This window comes from Parasteatoda tepidariorum, chromosome 8 (genome assembly GCF_043381705.1).
Source record: "Parasteatoda tepidariorum isolate YZ-2023 chromosome 8, CAS_Ptep_4.0, whole genome shotgun sequence".
Lineage (NCBI taxonomy): Eukaryota > Metazoa > Arthropoda > Arachnida > Araneae > Theridiidae > Parasteatoda > Parasteatoda tepidariorum.
This window is the reverse complement of record NC_092211.1, coordinates 32,712,152-32,733,652: the sequence shown is the minus strand read 5'-3', so window position 1 is coordinate 32,733,652 and position 21,501 is coordinate 32,712,152. Positions and strand designations below refer to the sequence as shown.

General features: G+C 30.2%; 4 protein-coding genes across 4 annotated transcripts in view; all 4 read left to right on the top strand.

Annotated features, from left to right (window-relative positions):
• Positions 1-21,501, top strand: part of LOC107441521 (mpv17-like protein 2) — a 36,729-nt gene that overhangs the window by 5,650 nt on the left and 9,578 nt on the right. The gene's annotated exons all lie outside the window — the stretch shown is intronic.
• LOC107441517 (acid phosphatase type 7) lies at positions 3,593-5,345 on the top strand. Its single transcript, XM_016054804.4, has one exon. It carries the CDS (start codon positions 3,698-3,700, stop codon positions 5,036-5,038), a length of 1,341 nt encoding a protein of 446 aa, XP_015910290.2. The 5' UTR covers positions 3,593-3,697; the 3' UTR covers positions 5,039-5,345.
• LOC107441516 (acid phosphatase type 7-like) lies at positions 6,899-8,612 on the top strand. Its single transcript, XM_016054803.4, has one exon. The coding sequence runs from the start codon at positions 6,899-6,901 to the stop codon at positions 8,309-8,311; it is 1,413 nt and encodes a 470-aa protein (XP_015910289.2). The 3' UTR covers positions 8,312-8,612.
• Positions 14,853-16,496, top strand: LOC107441519 (acid phosphatase type 7). Its single transcript, XM_016054806.4, has one exon. It carries the CDS (start codon positions 14,937-14,939, stop codon positions 16,260-16,262), a length of 1,326 nt encoding a protein of 441 aa, XP_015910292.2. The 5' UTR covers positions 14,853-14,936; the 3' UTR covers positions 16,263-16,496.

Sequence of the window (21,501 nt, the reverse complement as noted above, 5' to 3'; positions counted from 1 at the left end):
TTAAATTTGAGAGGGCTTTTAATGTTAAAGAAAATTAAAGGTATAACATGTTGATTTTAAATTTTACAGAAATTGATTACAGCTATGGATTTAATTTAAAATAAAGGTTAAGAAAAAAAAATGTAAAAAGAAATCCCTCGATACGGACCGAAGTCCGCATCTCGGAGAATTTAAAAAAAGGTAACCTGCCCGAAGGCTCGAGAAAAAGAGAATGTATTTAAAAAGACTTAAAAATTCCTTAACTGGTATAGGACCAGAAAATTACGGCCAATTAAATTAAAAGAGGCGGAGAGTTTGAAATTTAAAGGAAAGAGATTGGTTTGTTAGCCCCCCTAAAATTAAAAGAAAGGCGTGAATAGAGGGGTTGGTTGACTTTCCCCACAGGAAGTGCAATGACCATGAGAAAGGTCAACAAGAAAGTAATAAAAGATTGCTAAATTGAAAAAAAAGGAATAGCGTTTAAAGAAAAATTAAGGGCTTAAGTAAAATTAGAAATAAAATTGTCACATTACATTAAGTGTATATGTGACACTACCTGTGCTTTAAACTGCTCCAGAATAAATAGTTTCCAAAACTCGTGTTTGAGCTTCTGCAAATCAAGCATTTCCTCTTAATATTGAGCTGGATTTCAAAATAATATATTTTCTTGAAAAAGTAGTTAAAAATTAAAATAAGTAGTTACTTAGGATACAAATATTTAAGGCTTTTGTTCCAAACTGTTATGAAAACGCAAAATTACTTCTTATTGCTCTGACATCACTGTTATTAACAATATTTTTTATTAATACAAAAATTAAATTATAAACTGTTTTTTTTTTTTTTTTTAAGTGCCTAACACCAAAAGAAAAAAAATTCCAGTTTCTTTTGGCTTTGCTAAAATCTGGGATAATAAAATGGGGTTCTTTATAGTATTGAATTCCTTTTTTAGAATCTCTTTACATTCAATGAATGATAGTTTCAATTCACCCTCAAATAAAAGAATCAATCATTCAAAATCAAATGGGAATTTTTTTAATTATATAATAATGCAAAGCCCATTATTGGCAACCTTAAATAACATTTCATGTATTTTCGATGTCTGTGCAGAAACTAAATCAAATTGATTATTATAATTCGAACATAAACTTTCCCAAGTAAGATTAACGTTTCACAAAAAATATTAGTGTGTTAAATTCCAAACAAGATAAATATGATTACTAATATATTTATTGCTCCATAAGAAAAGAAATTTTGAATGATAGTGGATGTGTAATTTTAAACCTAATAGCCGCGTATTAAAAACCCTATAATAAGAAAGAACCATGGATTTTAGATGTTCTAATGGTTAATAACTCTTTTATATTATAAGAGAACGGACTTTATATTGGTTATTTTAATGGATGGGGCATCTTTCTTAAAAATATCAACGGTACTTCTTTTCTATGCACTTATTTCTGTCAGTGATTTTTTATGTAATGCAAATTAGTCCAAAAATCACTTTGTTTTTTCATTAAATGGATGTAAATTTTATTTTAGTGCGGTGGAATCTCTTGTAGGGGACAATTCTGTTAACTCTGTTAAATTGAGAAATACAATTTAAAATATTCTTTATTAGTATGTTTATACCCTCATTTAGGGTTAACTAATTAAAAGGTGGAAGATAAAGGACATTGAGAAAAAAGAGCGAGCCATATAATTATCAAAAAGAATTACACATTTAATGAATTTCTTATGAGTAGGGATAATAATTGGTAATGGGTAAAGATGATTTACCACCTGAAAGCTATTTGGAGGGAGCATATATCAATGAGGAAAAAAAAGTTCTCGGGTGCCTGGACAGTACAGTGATGCTGATGAATTGTCATTTAACAAAGCAGGTTGAATAAAAAATTCTATTATTTTTAGTTCTTGTGAGTGCTAAGATGTTATATGAAGTATAGTTTGGTATATTATTTTTTACATTATCTTTTATAGCTTCAAACTGGAAAGGTAAAGGATTAAAAGAAAATGCTGATATAATTAAGGTAACAGAAAGGGTGAAGCTTTATTGGAAAAATTTTAGGCTTTAATTTTGAAAAAGTAAAAGCAATTGAGTGAAGTGCTAAGGAATAGAAAAGAAATTTTTAAAAAAATTATGAATTGCTAATTAAACTAAACATCCCAAAACTAAAATTTTAAAAAAATAATTTGTTTTGTAATTGGATTGTTATTATTACAGGAAAAGGTAAAATAAGTTTTCAAAAGAATTGAACTTCAAGACTTCAAAGCATAAAATAGTTATACAAGATAAGAACTGAACAAGGCCTTGAAGCTGCTCTTAATGAAAATTCCTAGAACATCAATCCTTAGTTAATTCTGAAATTTCGAAGGGGTGGAAGATTCCTCCCTACCATCACTGGTATGCGGGCAAAGAGCCGGGTTCTTCATTTGCCGTCAATTGTTACAGAACTTCCAAAAGCGCAATTTCTATATTAGCAAGCGGTCACACAAAAAGTCTCTCCAATGGTTCGAAATCTGCTCCAAATCAAACTGAGCAGGCTTCTCCCAAACACATTCTGGACTGTTTGGGACTTTCCAGAGAGGACATCTTCTGGTCCTCGATTTCCTTAGGGTCAACGGTCTGATGAACCTTGTCTGACTTCCTCAGGTATTGGAGGATAAGCCACAACAACAGATAAGTTAGGATACATTATCAACAAAAGAAATTAAGCAAAGGCATTATACAATTTTTAAAAATATTTCTGAATAAGTTTTTTTTTTTAAATATTTGTTTAAAAATTACATTGCTTTTACCAAAATCATTAGTTATTGGCTATTTATTCAAAAAAAAATTTCTCCTATTTATTCTAAAAAAAATTTCAGATGTATAAATACTAATAAAAAAAATATGGTATCTGGCACGGTTTTATTTTATTATCTAGCGTTAGAGAGCAGTCGATATCATTATCACTTTCTTTTCCCATATAATAAATACCTAATCAGAATTTCTGCGTTATAATTTTCTCATATAAATATTAGTTGCTTTTTAATACACTTTACCGCCCAATAGATTATTTTTATTTATATTTAAGGCATTTTAGTTAACTAACTGAACAACAGAATTTCCTATGTATAAGAACTAAAATTAATGTTCTTTTTTCCCGTTTTGATATTGAAACGTTCGAACGTTCACAAATTGATATTGAAAGAAAAAGATCGCTTTCTCCTAATGACATCAAACATACTCTATTGAAGTGAAAATAATATGCAAGCTCTTTCCTTAAGTAATATAAGGTTTTTACCTCAATTTTGGATCAGTGTTTTCCTGCTCTTGTACCTTTAAACTCTTACCTTCAATCTAATCAAGAGATTTGCCACCTGCAAACATTTATTTAAGTAAAAGAAAGTTCAGCGTTTTACTTTCTTATTCTGACAAAAATAATCTGAATTTCATTTTGTTTATGGATTTTATACAGCTCCTCCTAAAGGTGTATTATCTCTTGACTACAATGGATCCCAATCTAAATACTTAAACGAATTCTCTTCGCCATTATTGATATGTGATAAGCTACGCAATCATTTATTCATTCGTTTTTTTAGCAAGTTTTTAACAGTTATCTTTCTCACCTGACCTTTATCCCTTTCACCTCGTGATTTGCTTATCAAGATTTAATGTTTATAACAAGGCAAGAGAAGAATTGTTTATTATTCTTCTCATATTCCAAGTGAAAGTGACAACATGAGCTGTAAAATGAAACTTCTTTGCCCGATTTTTGTTTTGTGTGTGTATTTTTCAACGACATTCGTATCAGCTGTTCTGGATACTCAACCAGAACAAATACATTTATCATATGGAAAAGCTCCCAATGAAATGATGGTTACATGGGTTACTTTTGATCCAACTAACGTTTCTACAGTTGAATATGGACGATCTCACAAGGCACTGAATAAAGTCAAATTCGGTACTATTACTAAATTTGTCGATGGTGGAGCTAAGGCAAGAGTACTTTATGTCCACAGAGTACTTCTTGATGATTTAGAGCCAGGAACTGACTATGTTTACCATTGTGGCAGTGTGGATGGATGGAGTGCTATTTACTGGTTCACTGCTATAAAAGAAGGCACTGACTGGAGTCCGAGACTTGTAGTTTATGGGGATTTGGGTAATTATAATGCTCAATCACTACCTCGTGTACAAGAAGACGTTCAAAAAGGAATGTACGATGCGCTATTGCATGTTGGAGACATGGCATATAATTTAGACACGGATGACGCGCTAATAGGAGATGAATTTATGAGACAAATCGAAACAATTGCTGCTTATCTTCCATATCAAGTGTGTGTTGGCAATCACGAACAAGCATACAATTTTTCGAATTATGTGAATCGATTTAGTATGATGAATCAAGATGGTGAAATAAACAATCATTATTATAGTTTTGATATCGGTCCTGCTCATATAATAGGATTTTCAACCGAATTTTATTTCTGGTTTAATTATGGTTGGGTCCAGATCGCTCATCAGTATGAATGGCTCGAAAATGATCTGAGGAAAGCAAATTTACCAGAAAACCGAGCTAAGCGACCCTGGATCATTACTATGGGACACAGGCCAATGTACTGCAGCACAAAAGAACCATTATCTGAAGATGATTGCAAAAACAGAGAAAGTGTTATTCGCAAAGGGTTGCCAATCTCTCATTTATACGGTTTAGAAGATCTATTTTATAAATATGGTGTTGATTTAGAATTCTGGGCCCATGAACATAACTATGAAAGAATGTGGCCTTTGTATGATTACAAAGTGTATAATGGAAGCTATGATGCCCCATATACCAATCCCAAAGCACCTGTGCATATTACAACTGGTTCCGCAGGCTGCCAAGAAAATTTAGATCCATTTGTTGAAGACCCTGCAGAATGGAGTGCTGTAAGGTTTCCCGATTATGGATATACCAGATTGCAAATAATTAACAATACTCATTTATATTTGGAACAAATTTCTGATGACCAATACGGAGCGGTGCTTGATACAATGATGCTTATAAAAGATAAGCATGGACCAGAGGCATGGCTATAATCAGTGATTTATCCTGTGTAAATAGTTTACTCTTAATGTTTTTAAAACATTTGTCTGACCTCAACTTCAGCGGTGATTTTTTTCAGATTTTGTTTAAAAATTGTATTAATTCATGTCAAGTTTTCACGGAGAAACAATTGAAATTGTTGTTCTATTTATACTCATAATTTCAATCATCAATTTTGTAACTGAATTTATTTTCGCCTTTGTTAGGTGAGTATACGTTTAAAATGCAATACTTCAAGAATAATTTATTTGAAACATTACATTTTACAAAATATAAAGTTGTTTGTTTTTTACTATGAAATGTCTCATGTTATTTATTGAAATCAATTATTTCATTAACTTCGATTTTTATTAAACATTTGATAGAATTTATTGAATATTCACTTTTTCCCGACTATTATAAAGTTGATCTGCAATAATTATGTATTGTTAATATAAAATATAATTTACTTCATACCTCTAACTTTCTCCAAACTACTTTACCAAATTTATGTATTATAATAAATGCTATTACTTTACTTTTAATAAATTAATATATTGATTTATTAAAATGTATGAATAATATTCTAATTTATTATGGACAACAATCTTCAATAGTTGATGATTGAACGATGCTTTAAAAGGACTCTTAACTAAAAAATATAGACTTTGATTCAAAATGAATGGTTACTTCCTATTTCATGACATTTGTTTAACCCTTTGACGCAGATGGGACGCTGGTATCCCTTTTGTGTATATTTTTAAGACTTTCTAATTGCAAGCAAAAATACAATTAAGCAAAGCCATTATACAATGTTTAAAAATATTTATGAATAGATTTTTTTTCCTTCAAATATTTGTTTATAAATTACATTGCTTTTCAGAAAGAATTGATTCCCGATATCTTCTCTTTTAATTGCTTTTTACCAAAATTATTTATTATAGACTATTTATTCTAAAAAAAAGTTTCCTATCTGTAAATGCTAATAGAATCAAAAAAACGTTTTCCATGAATTTTAAAAATTTTTAATTTATAAAATTTTTGGAAAGCATATAGTATCTAGCAAGGTTTTATTTTATTATCTAGCGTTAGAGAGCAGTCGATATCGTTATCACTTTCTTTTCCCATTTGATAAATACCACAATTATACCTAATAAAATTGTTATCAGTGACCGATAAACTTTTTTATTCTATTTTTCGCCCTTATCGAATTTCTGCGTTATAATTTTTTTCAGATAAGTAGTAGTTGCTTTTTAATACACTTTGACGCCCAATAGATTATTTTTATTTATATTGAAGGCACTTTATTTGACTAACTGAATAACAGAATTTTCTAGGTATAAGAACTAAAATTAATGTACTTTTTCAGGCTTTATTCACGAATTGATATCGAAAGGAAAAACTCCTTTACTCCTAATGATATCAAACATACTATATTAAAGTGTAAATAATATGCACGCTCATTCCTTAAATAATGTATAGTTTTTACCTCGATTTTGACTTAGGGTTTTGCTGCTCTTGTTTTCATTAAACTCTTAGCTTCAATCTAATCGAGTTAAAAGCTCAAGAGATTTACCAGCTGTGACATTTTATTTAAGCAAAGAAAATTCGGCGTTTTACTTTCTACTTCTGACAAAAATAATCTGAATTACATTTTGTTTGTGGATTTTATGCAGCTCCTCTTAAAGGTGTGTTATCACTTGACTACAATGAATCCCAATCTAAATTCGAATTAAGTTCGCCATTATTAATATGTGATGAACTACGACGCATCTTCATCATTTTTACATTCGCCTTTTTAGCAAGTTTTCTACAGTTATCTGTCTCACCTGACCTTTATCCTTTTTACCTCGTGATTTGCTTATCAAGATTTAATGTTTATATCATATCAAGGCAAGAGCAGAATTGTTTATTATTATTCTCATATTCCTAGTGAAAGTGTCAACATGAACTGTAAAATGACACTTCTTTGCCCGATTTTTGCTTTGTGTATGTATTTTTCAACAACATTCGTATTAGCTGTTTTGGATATTCAACCGGAACAGATACATTTATCATATGGAAAAGCTCCCAATGAAATGATGGTTACATGGGTTACTTTTGATCCAACTAACGTTTCTACAGTAGAATATGGAAGATCTCACAAGGCACTGAATAAAGTCAAATTTGGTACTATTACTAAATTTGTCGATGGTGGAGCTAAGGCAAGAGTACTTTATGTCCACAGAGTACTTCTTGATGATTTAGAGCCAGGAACTGACTATGTTTACCATTGTGGCAGTGCAGATGGATGGAGTGCTATTTACTGGTTTACTGCTATAAAAGAAGGCACTGACTGGAGTCCAAGACTTGTAGTTTATGGGGATTTGGGTAATTATAATGCTCAATCTCTTCCTCGTATACAAGAAGACGTCCAGAAAGGAATGTACGATGCACTGTTGCATGTAGGAGACATGGCATATGATTTGGACACGGATGACGCACTAATAGGAGATGAATTTATGAGACAAATAGAAACAGTTGCTGCTTACCTTCCCTACCAAGTGTGTGTTGGCAATCACGAGCAAGCATACAATTTTTCGAATTACGTGAATCGATTTAGTATGGTGAATCAAGATGGTGAAATAAACAATCATTTTTACAGTTTTGATATCGGCCCTGCTCATATAATAGGTTTCTCTACCGAGTTTTATTTTTTCACTGGCTATGGTTGGATGCAAATTGCTCGTCAGTATGAATGGCTTGAAAATGACTTAAAAAAGGCAAATTTACCAGAAAACAGAGCTAAACGCCCATGGATCATTACCATGGGACACCAGCCAATGTACTGCAGCACAAAGGAGCCATTATCTGAAGATGATTGCAAAAACAGAGAAAGTATTATTCGCAAAGGGTTGCCAGTCTCTCATTCATATGGTTTGGAAGATTTATTTTATAAATATGGTGTTGATTTAGAATTCTGGGCCCATGAACATAACTATGAAAGAATGTGGCCTTTGTATGATTACAAAGTGTATAATGGAAGCTATGATGCCCCTTATACCAATCCCAAAGCACCTGTGCATATTACAACTGGTTCCGCAGGCTGCCAAGAAAATTTGGATCCATTTGTCGAAGACCCTGAAGAATGGAGTGCTGTAAGGTTTCTCGATTATGGATATACCAGATTGCAAGTAATTAACAAAACTCATTTATATTTGGAACAAATTTCTGACGATCAATACGGGGCGGTGCTTGATACAATGATGCTTATAAAAGATAAACATGGACCAGAGGCATGGCTATAATCAGTGATTTATCCTGTGTAAATAGTTTTAATGTTTTTAAAATATTTGTCTGATCTCAACTTCAGTCGTGATTTTTTCAGATTTTGTTTAAAAATTGTATTAATTCGTGTCAAGTTTTCACAGAGAAACAATTGAAATTGTTGTTCTATTTATACTCATAATTTCAATCATAAATTTTGTAACTGAATTTATTTTCGCCTTTGTTAGGTGAGTATACGTTTAAAATGCAATACTTGAAGAATAATTTATTTGAAACATTACATTTTAAAAAATATAAACTTGTTTGTTTTTAACTATGAAATGTTATTTATTGAAATTAATCATTTCACTAACTTCGATTTTTATTAAACATTTGATTGAATTTATTCGATATTTAGTTTTTACCCAACTATTATAAAGATATTAAAGTTAATCTGTGATAATTATATATTTTTAATATAAAATATTATTTAATTCATACCTCTAACTTTTCCCAAACTATTTTCACAAATTTATATATTATAATGATTGTTATTACTTTACTTTTAATGAATCAATATATTGATTTATTAAAACATATGAATGATATTCTAATTTTTAAAGGCAACAAAAGTAGTTAATGATTGACCGATGCTATAAGAGGACTCTTAACTAAAATATATAGACATTGATTCAAAATGAATGGTTTCTTTCCATGTTATGAAACTCGTTTAACCCTTTGAAGCAGGTATCCCTTTTTTATATATTTTTTTAACTTTCTAATTACAGGCAAAAATATATTGGGTATTTTTTACTTATAAAAAGCAGTTTAAAAAATATTAAAATCTGTTAGATTATCGGAATTATTTTTTTTACTAATATATAAAATCCAAAAAAAAATAGTTAAAAAATATTTTTATTCATATTCAGAAATTTATCAATGATTAATAACTGTTTCTCTTAGATCTAAATAAGTGAAAATGTGGAAAATTATTGTTTGGAAGTGAATTATGTTCTACCTTTAGCGAGTATGTGAAGATTTTACCTTTAACTCAGTAAAACACCGGTGACTTCGGACACCGGTGTTTCATGCTGTATATCATAACCATAAATTATTAAAATACTAATTTTAATATTTTCTATGATTACAAAGAAGGAAAACCGGCTAAAATCCCTTTAACATAAAAACATGTTTTTTATTTTAAAAGATGCATAATCTTTTAATTCATTGCATTTAATTGTAATTAAATGAAACTCTTTTATCATGTTTAAAAAAAAAAACATTTTTTCAATAAAGAAATTCTATTTTTATGAAATTCTGATCAAAACTCGTTTATCAAGTTTGAAAATAATGAATTTTCATAGCAAAAAGTTTTATTTTTATAAAGTTCTAATTAAATAAAGCTCTTTTATTCATAAAAGGAAATTCTATTTTTATGACATTCTAATAAATGAAACTCGTTTATCAAATTTAAAGAAAAGATGACTTTTTCATTTAAAAAAATTTATTTGAAGGGCTTAATGGTAAGTCACATATTTTTTTAAAAAAAGACATTTTTACATTAAAAATTTCCTTAATAATGTGTTTAGATATGTACTTGACAAGTTTCTGGAATTTTCACTAGATATGCAGAAACATTTTATTCTCCGAATGAACATTTTGGTGTTTTAGCATTCCTCTGAACAATTTGAATTGTGGTTTGTAATTATATTGCATCAAGCCCCTGCATTTGTAATGAGAAACAAAGATGGCTTAGTAACAATCATAGGAGCTGACGCTTATAATTATTCTTTTTGGAGAACTTAGCCACAAAAATAGTTCTTTTTTTTTTCAAAATTAATATTTATTAATAATAAAATTGAAAATTTGGTATTTATTATAATGCTTTGCGACTGGGGTTTGACCAAGTCCCTCCTCCCTTTTCAATAATTTTATCATAATCGACTCTATAATATCACCCCATACAAATCTGCACTCTACATTCGAAAGACTCTCTTTAAATTTACAATTAATAATATTTATGCATGATAATTTGCTTTAATTATCTAAAATAATCTTTACTAATGTTAATACAGGGTTATTCATAATTCCCTCCGCCTGTAAGCGCCATTTTTCTTTAATACAACTGGCTTCAGTGGTACATGTTACTGCCATCTACCGGCAACTGCTTAAATTAAAACTTGAATACTTTCGGAATAATTTCATATGTTCTTTTTTGCCATATTAGTATTCGTTTTTTTTTTTACTATAACGCTTCGAAACCCCCGAGGGAATTATGAATAACCCTGTATAAATAGCTTGATGTGGCGATAAAATAATTGATTAAAATTATTATGATTTTTAAATTGTTCAATGAAAAGCATCGATTTCCATGTTGGAGTTGGGAGACTGATTTTCTGTGTGTTTGTGCTAATATCTAATAGTAATTCGAAAAACTTATGTTAATTTTGTATCCAAGGAAGTTTACGGCTAAATACTAAGGAATAGTTTGATGTAAAAAAAAGTCATCTTTAGAAATAATTATGTTTAATCGCTATGTTTTCCTGACCTCTTCATATGTTATACACATACCTATAACTTATTCCTAAAATATTTACATGCGACTACCTATGAATGGCAGAGTATTTCTCTTCCCTGCTAATTTTTTTCGTGTTTAAAGATTTTTTTTAAAGTGAAAAAGCATCGTTAAGCATAAAATCTTGTAGCTCTTATATATTTAGTGTAAATTCAATTTTGCAGGTTAAAAAGTTAAGGTTTTATCCCTTTACCTCAAGCTGTATGTCCGGCATAGCCTGGACTCACGTTTGTGAGAATGGGAGTTCGAATTCAGCCGGCTGAAAACTCCCCGTGCAGTAAATGGTGACTGGTGCACGTTAAATCTTTCGGGTCACAAAGTCCTCCATGTTCCCATAACAAATCAACACCTCTGGGGGTACAAATTTAGAGATTGATCGTTCTCTGGTTCAGGTCAAAATTACGATGTGTGGATGTATGAATGGGTCCGCCTTATAAACGGGTGTGGCAGAAGTCGAATTCTTTGCCATAGATGGCCCCACTGGAAAAAAAGAACAATCGCACCCTCTCTGTCTTAATGGCAGACGACAACAACAACCTCAAGTTCTAATTTATGAAGCACAAGTTTAAAAGATTCTCTTAAATTATCTTTTCGGTTTAAGGGGGATTTTAAAAACAAGAAAGAAAGAAAAACGAACATGACAGGTGTTGGTTAGTAACAGAAGTTAAGTTTCTGATATTGAAAAAGAATTTGAAAATCTTTCTCATTTAAAATAGAGTTCGTTTGATTAAATTAAAAAAAATGTCAAACAATAAATTAAATATTCCATATTACTCTTGATCGAAATAAAAGAAAAAACAGTCACAAAACCAAACTTCCTTCTAAAAAAATTCTGATGTGTTTGGGTTAGAGAGGGAAAAAAATAGCTATTTTCAATCAATGAACTAATAAAAAAAAGGGAAAAATTAAGTCGTAAAATTTAAATTTTTCACATTTGTTAATTCTTTACTTGCAATCCTTTTAATGATCGTATTAGATATTTTCTAAAATAATAAAAGACGCTCATTTTCTCTTGCACCGCAAAAAGTTAATTATTCAATGATAAAATTTTGCTTGCCTATGTAGGGAATAATTAATGATCTGGTTTACTTTTGATTGCCAACTTTCGATCATTTTAAAATCTGCGAGACTTTAGACACTCTTTCACGAGTTAGACTTACGCTGGCGTATGTGATGAAAGTTATACCTAGCCTAACTTTTTCTATACCAGTCAAAAGGTAGGCAATGTTTATTTGTATTCAAATTAAATTTAGGCATGAAAAAAAACACTTTTTTACTTCGGAAATTCTGTTTCCTTATAAATACGGTTAGAGTACAGTAAATATTTAAACTAATTATAATAGAGCAATATTTTCTGTTAGGTTAAATACAAATTCTTAACCTTTTTTCTTATTGTTAGCTCAATAACCTGGTGAGCGAATTCTCCGGAGGAAAAGAATTACTAGTTAGATATAGAATGTAATTACTACTTTTTTTTCGGAGAAAAAAACAGTCCTAACAGTGCATCTGCCTTTTAGTTGCGAAAATGTTAAAACTCCTGGATCAAGTATTGGGAGAAATTTGCCTTCGGGGAGAAATTTTTAATGAAACTAACCTGCACTTGCGATACATGGAGAGGAAAACCTCCCACGGTTAACCTGACGGCAAGGAGACTCTAACCCATGATTGGTCTACCACTGAGGATATTCTTACGTCAGCACAGAGCAAGCCGGGTACGGATTTCGAATCTACCAGTCATCGGTGGGATTCGAACCCGGTTTACCTCATTGGAAGGCGAACGCTATATCCCTTGAGCCACCGCGGTTCTTTTATACCATTGTCAGTCAGTAATACCATATGGGGAGGAAAGTTGAGAATCGCAAATTTATTTTTAGCCGATTTAAAAAAAGAAAGAAAACGCTATTAAAATTTGAAAAGTTGCGATTACGGAAACCGAGTGCACAGAACATAAAACCTGTCTGATTGCCAGTTAACATTCTGTGTATTTCTAATAATCGTATTTCTTCTCTCACTCCCATAAATCAAACAAGTATCAGGGTTTCGTAAACCCAACTTTCTTACTCTTTGCGGTTGCATTAAATTAATAGATTGTTGCCATAATAGCCAGAGTAAATTTTTGTTGAACGAACTGCTGAATTTTTTGCGGAATAATGAAAAGGATAAAAACAATTCCTTAAGAAGGAAAAACGTTACGACACTTAAACACAATTTGTAAAATATTATTTTGAAGTTTATAAATCTCTAATCCATATGAACAGCAATTTTCAATACCTAATTAGTATAATTCTTTGCTGTGGTATCTGTGAGAGTAGACATACGACTAGAACGGTAAAAACAACTTTGGTAGCTGAGAGTATACATTAGACTAGAACGGTAAAAAGAGCCACCAACGGTAAAATCCTCTTTAATAGCTAAGAGTAGACATTAGAGATGATTTCGTGTCTGAAGAATTTTAATCCGAGTCCGAGATATACGTCGAATAAAGACCAAATTTTGTGGTCTCTCCATTCGGCCTTTGATGACTAAAACAAAGATTTAATTTTAACTGTCTCTGGTTTTTTTAAAAGAAAAAATATTTTCCTATAAATTTAATTTTCTATGAGTTATACAAATTCTCTTAGTTTAAATACAACAGATTGAAAAAAATAATAAATTTTTTTATAAAAAATCTTTTTAAGTTCAGTTGCTGATTAGACTCAGTGTTAGTTTAAATAACCGTTGATGTGTAATTTTTATGTGTTTACGTATCATTGAGCTTTATAAAATAAATTAATGTGAGCAAGTTTTAAGTTGAGTCATTACATCTAAAAAACTGCTTAACAGACCATCACCAACTATATGTTCAGATAGTTTTTAGTGAAATAGTGTAATTTTAAAACGATTATTCTTTTTTCAACTGAAAAAGTTTTTGAATATTTTTTATTTGTTAAAATTTTTTTTAATAAGCATTGTATTATGAAAATATTAGAATTCTTAATAAAAAACATACTGAAATAAAAACTTTTTTTTCACTGAAAACAGAAAAATTCTAAAAATATTGTGAAATATAAAATGTGAAACTCAAAATAGTACTTCAGTCCCATTTATGCCCTTGTAGCATGCATAATGTATTCATTGAAAGACAAAATAAGAGAAATTTTTCATTACATTAAATTTTTCATGTTCCTTTAATACTCGTATTGATTCATTCGGGAAAAACGCCTAAGGTTCATTTAAAAAGAAGACTGATGCTAATATTATTAGTTGTATACAGCTAAATAATGCTGAATTGTGACATTTTCATGTATAATACTGACAGAAAAGGTGAACTCACGTTTTCACTTGCATTACTGATGTATTAGCATATTAAAAACCTTCATTTACTCTATTTTTTTATGATGTGTGGCGTAACTACCACTATAAGTATTAAATACCAATTCACTAGTATATAAGACTCTCTAACTTAATTCCATCGATAGGTACCTTTTGATAGATGAAGGTTGACATAGTCAATTAATTCCTCTCATTTTTCTTCTTTTATTTATTTCATTTGTGTTTATATATATGGAATGAAAGTGGATCTTTTTTAATAGTTAATAGAAAATATTTATTAATAGTTGGAAAAGAAATTTTGAAGTACTTTTTAATGTTGTAATTACTTTCAGTTTAGGGCATAAAATATTCATCCTTTGTTTAAAAAAAAAAAAAAAAAAAAAAGTTTAAACCGAAAAAATTAGTTTAAGCTTAAAATATCAATGAAGATATCACTTCATTTAATTCTGCGTTTGCATAACCTCTCAACCTAATCTTATTGAACTTAGTTGTGCAAATTTTGTCAGATTGTCAATGATTATTGACTTTTCTTCATGTCTGACTTATCAAGAAATTACAATGGATTATATCTCTAGACGTTTTTACATCGATAAGCTTTATATTGCAAATGTTCCATTCTTTCGAAACTTAATTTTTTTTAACTATTTGTTATTATCGCAGTATTCCTTTATCGAGTTTACCTCGTGATTCTTTTATCGTGATTTTACTTCATCGCTACAAGGTTTATATAACTGTAAAATGCTAGAGAAAATTTACATTATTCCAATAGATCTGTAAATATGGCTGTCAAGATCAAATTATATCCGTCTTTTCTTGTCTTGAGCTTATATTTTAGTTCAACTTTTGTCTTAGCTGTTTTAAATACTCAATCTGTTTTGAATACTCAACCTGAACAGATACATTTATCCTATGGAAAATCTCCCAATGAAATGATTGTAACATGGGTAACTTTTGATCCTACAAATACATCTGCTGTAGAGTACGGACAGTTTCCAAATGGAATGAATAAAATCAAATTCGGCTCTGTGTCCAAGTTTGTTGATGGTGGCTCCAGCAAAAGAGTACTTTGGATTCACAGAGTGCTACTGGACGATTTAGTACCAGGTTCTGAATATGTGTATCATTGCGGTAGCACAAATGGTTGGAGCAGTATGTATTGGTTCACGGCTATTAAGGACGGAACAAACTGGAGTCCGAGACTTGTGGTTTATGGAGATTTGGGTAATATAAATGCTCAATCCCTGCCACGATTGCAAGAGGAAGTGCAAAGAGGATTTTATGATGCCCTTTTGCATGTTGGTGATATGGCTTACAATATGGACACCGATAATGCTCGCGTTGGGGATGAATTCATGCGACAGATAGAATCAATTGCAGCTTATCTTCCATATCAAGTGTGTGTCGGCAATCACGAACAAGCATACAATTTCTCTAATTACGTGAATCGTTTCAGTATGATGAATCAAGATGGCGAAATAAACAATCATTTTTATAGTTTTGATATTGGACCTGCTCATATCATTGCTTTCTCAACTGAGTTTTACTTCTACACGAACTACGGTAAAGGTCAAATTGCACGGCAATATGAATGGCTTGAAAATGAACTAAAAAAGGCGAATTTACCGGAGAACAGAAATAACCACCCATGGGTCATTACTATGGGACATAGACCCATGTATTGCAGCTCTACGGATGGAGATGATTGTACTAAACGAGAAAGTGTAATCCGCAGAGCGTTGGAAGATCTCTTTTATAAATATGGAGTAGATCTTGAAATCTGGGCCCATGAACACAATTATGAAAGATTATGGCCTGTGTATAACTTTAAAGTATATAATGGTAGTTATGACGCTCCCTATACTAACCCTAAAGCTCCTGTCCACATTATAACTGGATCCGCTGGCTGTCAAGAAAATTTAGACCCTTTTGTGCATGATCCAGCAGAATGGAGTGCGGCTAGGTACTCAGATTATGGTTACACAAGGTTGCACATTATAAATAATACTCACTTGTATATGGAACAAGTTTCTGATGACCAAAATGGAGCAGTCCTTGATCAAATGTTACTCATAAAGGACAAACATGGACCTGAAGCATGGCTGTAAACACAACAATACTAACTTGTATCAGGAACAGATTTCTAGTGACCAAATGGAGCAGTATTCCATTTATTGTTATATCAATGATAAACATGAACCTGAAACACAGCTTTAATCATAAAACTATACATTTGTCTAAAAAGTATTTAATACAGTGTTCCTCATAAAGTATAAACACAGAACTGAAGCATAATTGTAAACATACATTTTTCTCACTAAATTGCTTTGTTTTAATTTTTACTGATGTCTCCTGTTTGATTTTCGTACCGACAAACTACTACCTTATTTTTATATTTACCTGATACCTGATATAATTTATGAGGAATTGTCTTTAAATTTTTTATCTTTCAAAATTATTATTTTGTGTTCATAGTACATAATTGGTTAAAAAAACTGATTGATCATAGGAACAAAAATTTTTTCTTCTTGAATGTTGTGTGCAAATTTACAAGAAATGCTTTAATTCTTAGAAATCAAGGCAATTTTTTTTAATTCTTGTTGGTTACGCATATCTAGACTACATGTGAATTTAGTCTGTTAAAATAATCTGGCCACATACCATCTTGAATTTTAGTTTAAATTTTTAATTATAGTTTTTTGCTGCTTGTTGCTTTTCATAATAGTAGGTATTTTTTTTTTGGGGGGGGGGGAATTTCCTTCCGAAATTATTCGCTTTGTTGAAGTCGGAGCAGTAACTTTTTTTGTTATTATTAAAGTTTTTTCCGAAAAAATTAAGTCTAAATTTTTTTATATTTCAGGTAAGTAGTGTACACTATTTTACATTTATGTTGTTGTTTTTTTTATTTAAATTGACAGAAACAAGCTTTTTTGGAAATTTGATTTAAGTTTAACATAAATTATGATAACAGAGAAATCTTTTCCACAGTTACGAAAACTTAAAAATATAAATCTCAATGATCTATTCTTAGTGGTTAATTATATGATTATAGTGCCTCAATATGTTAGAAAACATACTAGGGGATACAAAACGATATTTATTATAAAAATGGAATTAAAATACTAAACGATATTTTATAGATCGAATGATTTGCGAACGAATTTGTATTATGATCTTATATTTTATCTATCTCAAAAGTTATTATGAAAAAGAATAAATAATTGCCATTAGTTAACAGGTAAAAATTAAAGATAAGTGAAAATAAACACAAATATGAAGCTTCTCACCCTAGCGAAATTTTGATGCTTGTTAAATTGTTTTAGTTTGATACATTGTCTAATAAAATATTATTTCATAAAATTTTAACCATTGAAAAAAAATATCCACAATAGTAACTTAACAAAATTTTAATACTTAATTAACTAAGACTTTTTCACACTTAATATTTTTCAAATTTAAATAACATATTATTTAACACTAGAAAGAGTGAAATACCTATTTTGCCCAAAAGCAGTCAAAATGACTGCATTGTGAAAGAATAACTAATGTATAAGGAAATTTGTTTAAAAATAATTTTTAACATTTTTCACATTATTTTCAGTTATATGACTAGTTAATAATAAATATCAACAATAAAAATAATTATAAAAGTCACAAAGTTCTAAGAAATTGTGTCATTATATAAATCATTGTTTTTCTAATTGAAATTAAAAAGCAGTCAAAATGACTTCCTTGGGCAATCTAGTGTTAATTAAAACACTCTAACGTGTCTGTACTTTTAGAGATAAGAAAGGAATGTTGGTACCAGAACCAATTCGATCTAAAGTGGAAATATTCATTTACTGAAACAATATAGGAAAACTAAGATTCTAAAACTATTCATCTGATTAAATCTATATTTACAGAAGTACTTTTTCATTTTAAAATTATATTACGTTTAAATTCTACCCCTCATTTTGATTTAAGATAATAAAACGGAAATATTTATACCTTTAACAATGGTGAGCAAACACTTTTAACAGAGCCATGTTTTTCATTTATTGTTATTATTATTATTTCAAATCTTTACGAGCACTACAAGATTAAACACTTGTTGTCTTGTCTGAGAAAAATTTGTTTTTCGCAATGAGAAATGAGAAAAATTCCATCTTCGTGCTGGTCGAAAAAAAAAAATGGTGAATAAATCAGTGCTGAACGAAGTCATGCACAAAACTAGAAGTTATATGCCGATGCAATAATAAAGCTGAAATAATCATTTTATTTGTTGACCTTTAGATAGCTTTACGTTATTAGATTAAGCAAAAAAAAATTTCGGCAGATCATCCCATCAAAATAAATATTTACTGTATTTAGTATCATTTGGCATAATGCTATTGCTCGAAGTCAACTCATAATAGTTAAAATTCATTCCAATCAAGCAATTTTCTCTAGTACTTATACTTTTAGAGGGGCCGTAAAAACCTATTTTATCAATATCTATTTTAAGACTGTGTGGTCTTGATGCAGTATAAGTACCAAATAAACTAGTACAATACTTTGTATTAGTGTATTTAATTCATAGTAGAACAGCACCAATTACCATAATACCAGTAGAGCCTAGTTACCATAGTTAATTGAACATCATTGGCGACAATAATTACAATGCGTCTTTTTATTTTGTTACTTTGCTCCTACGAATTAGTACCACTTCTCAATTAATTTTGCTTTTTAGCACATTGCCTAATTTTGTTTTAATTAAAACCTATTACCAAAATTAATTAATTATTATTGGCATCAATAATAGTATGGCGATTTTTTATGGCTTCCCTAATCGAATAAGTAATTTTTTTTTCCATTAATTTTGTTATTTAGTACACAGTTTATTTTTTCACTTCAACTAGTACCTGTTACTAAAATTAACTAATCATTGGTATCGATAATAGTTTGGAGATATTTTTACACTTCTCCTGAACGAATTAATATATTTGTCCCTGTTATCTTTGAAATATTTTTCTTAAAAAATAGAATGGGGTACCTGCAAGTGACGTAGTGTGGGTATCTCGATCCTCATTGGTTGGTGAAACATGGCATTTGTTTACGTTAGCTGTCGCATAAGATTCTTTTACTGTTTGTTCGAAATAAATATTCAGATGTTTAACTTTACAAAGTGACTTTTTATTTACAAGAATTTTAAATACGATATATTTATTTTTTCATAGAACATAGAGAGTTGCCATAAGCGAAAACTAAAGTAAAACAGCAAAAATTAAGTTGAAGTAGTAGTAGTTACAGTCACGTGATATTAACTATAATAACATATTACTATCTCTAACGTTAGCAATTGTTTTTTCCATTATATTTCGAGTTAGCCAGTATCATTTCTTAGATGACATATTCTATATTCTTTCACAAATATTTCTATTCTTTCACTATATATTTCTTACTTAACACAAGGACAGGCACGAATCCGTGTAGAACATAAACAAACTAATTATACATCGAAGTTGCCAGATACGCAAAACAAAAATATCGCATGGTTACAATAAAATATATAAACAAATAATAAGTCTAAGTTAAGTAAAAGACGCAGACGAGATATCATTATATCGAAGTGATTTCGATGTGCTTACAGCAGTGTAATTAACTAACTTGACGTTAATTAACATTCTAACTTACTTGGAGAAACTTAACCCAACTTTAACAAGCCATTTTCTTTCTAAACGATCAGCTGACGTAATAAGTCACATCTGTGGGTATTCGTGACCTTCTTCTTGAAGTGCTAGTACCCAATTAAGCTGCTATCTTAAAAAATAAAATTGTAAATATTATTTAAAAAATAGAATTGTCTATAATTCAATTTCAGCCGCAATGTTTCAGTGGTTAAGGCACTGAACTGCTATTGTGAAGAACCGGGGTTCGTTCCCTAGTGGTGGCTTGAAGCTCACTAGCTTCTAATAGATGAGTGCCAGTTTGTCTGGGAAGTAAGGGCGGACTGTGCGCAATGATGATCACATTGCTCTAATCATGCCGTTGGTCTCTAAATTGTAGAACTTTAGCCTGCAAATGCCCCCATCCTCCTAGCCATCGCTGGGCTGTGACGGAAATGCTTGACTCTACATGATTCAATTTGAAACAATGGCTAACGCCTTATCAATGAGAAAATGCTGCTCTTCAAGCGGCTCTTTCGAACAAACGAACTGAAAATTTTGAAAGAATTTTAAGATGGTGGACTTATCTTGCCATTTGCAACCTCTGTCCAAATTTCAAGAAACAAACGCTATTGATTCTGAAGTGATAAGGCACACACCCAAACTCTTATTATTACGAATAGTTATTTTCTGATGGCATTAAAATATGTATTTAAAGCACTACTGATGTAGAAAATACATAATTACATATATCGGTGTGTTTATTGCCTTTTATTTATGCCCATAAAACGACCAGTTTAACTAATCAAGAAATGTCAGAAAATAAGAAGTTTAAAATTAAAAGCATTAAATTCAAAGTTAAGTCAATGCTAGTCATATTATAATCATTATTTAATATCTAAACTGTCACGTACATCTTGCAGAGCTGGACTGAGAGTATAACCCTTGAATGTAACCCTCGCCCAGGCCTTTAATTATTTTTCAGGTACTGCAAATTTCAGTTAAATAGAATTTTGTTCGTTTTTATTAAAAATTTACAATAAGTATTATTTTACAATATTTCTCAAGAATCGTTAAAAATGTAATGTGAGGTGCATTTTGAATCCAGCTTCAGATTGCTCGTCTGGGAAGTAGAGGTGGTCTGTGCGCAATGATTGCCACATTTTTGAATGCAAATTTTCAAAATAGCTATCTTTTCAAAACGACAGACTGTTTGAAAAACTGCTCAACTGTCCTCATTCAACTCTCTAATTTTATGTTTTACATTCTTGTACTTCAAGCCAAATGTGTGCGGAATGAAATACCTAGTTAACTTTCAATTAACATTTACTAAACAATTAAAAAGTGTTGATGTGTCTGGAATAGTATTAAGATAGAATTGGTATTAAGATAAAATTCAATTTTTTTTTTCTTTTAATTTCTTAAATTAGAATATTTTCTCTCTAAGAACAATTTTGAAAAGTGATACGTGTAGTGCTCCCTGCTGTATTTAACATATCTAAATACGTACGGGATTCCCCCCCCCTTTTTTTTCATGTTGAATAAATTTAACGGTTAATATATTTTAATTATTTAATATTAAATCGTTTCTATGCTATAGTAACTTTGGTAAAAAATTAAAGATTTTAAGTTATTTTTTTAAAAATGTTTCTAAAACACAAACTGAAATTGAATTTTTTTTTTAAATTTATTATTGAAGTCTATAGTTACTTATGCATGG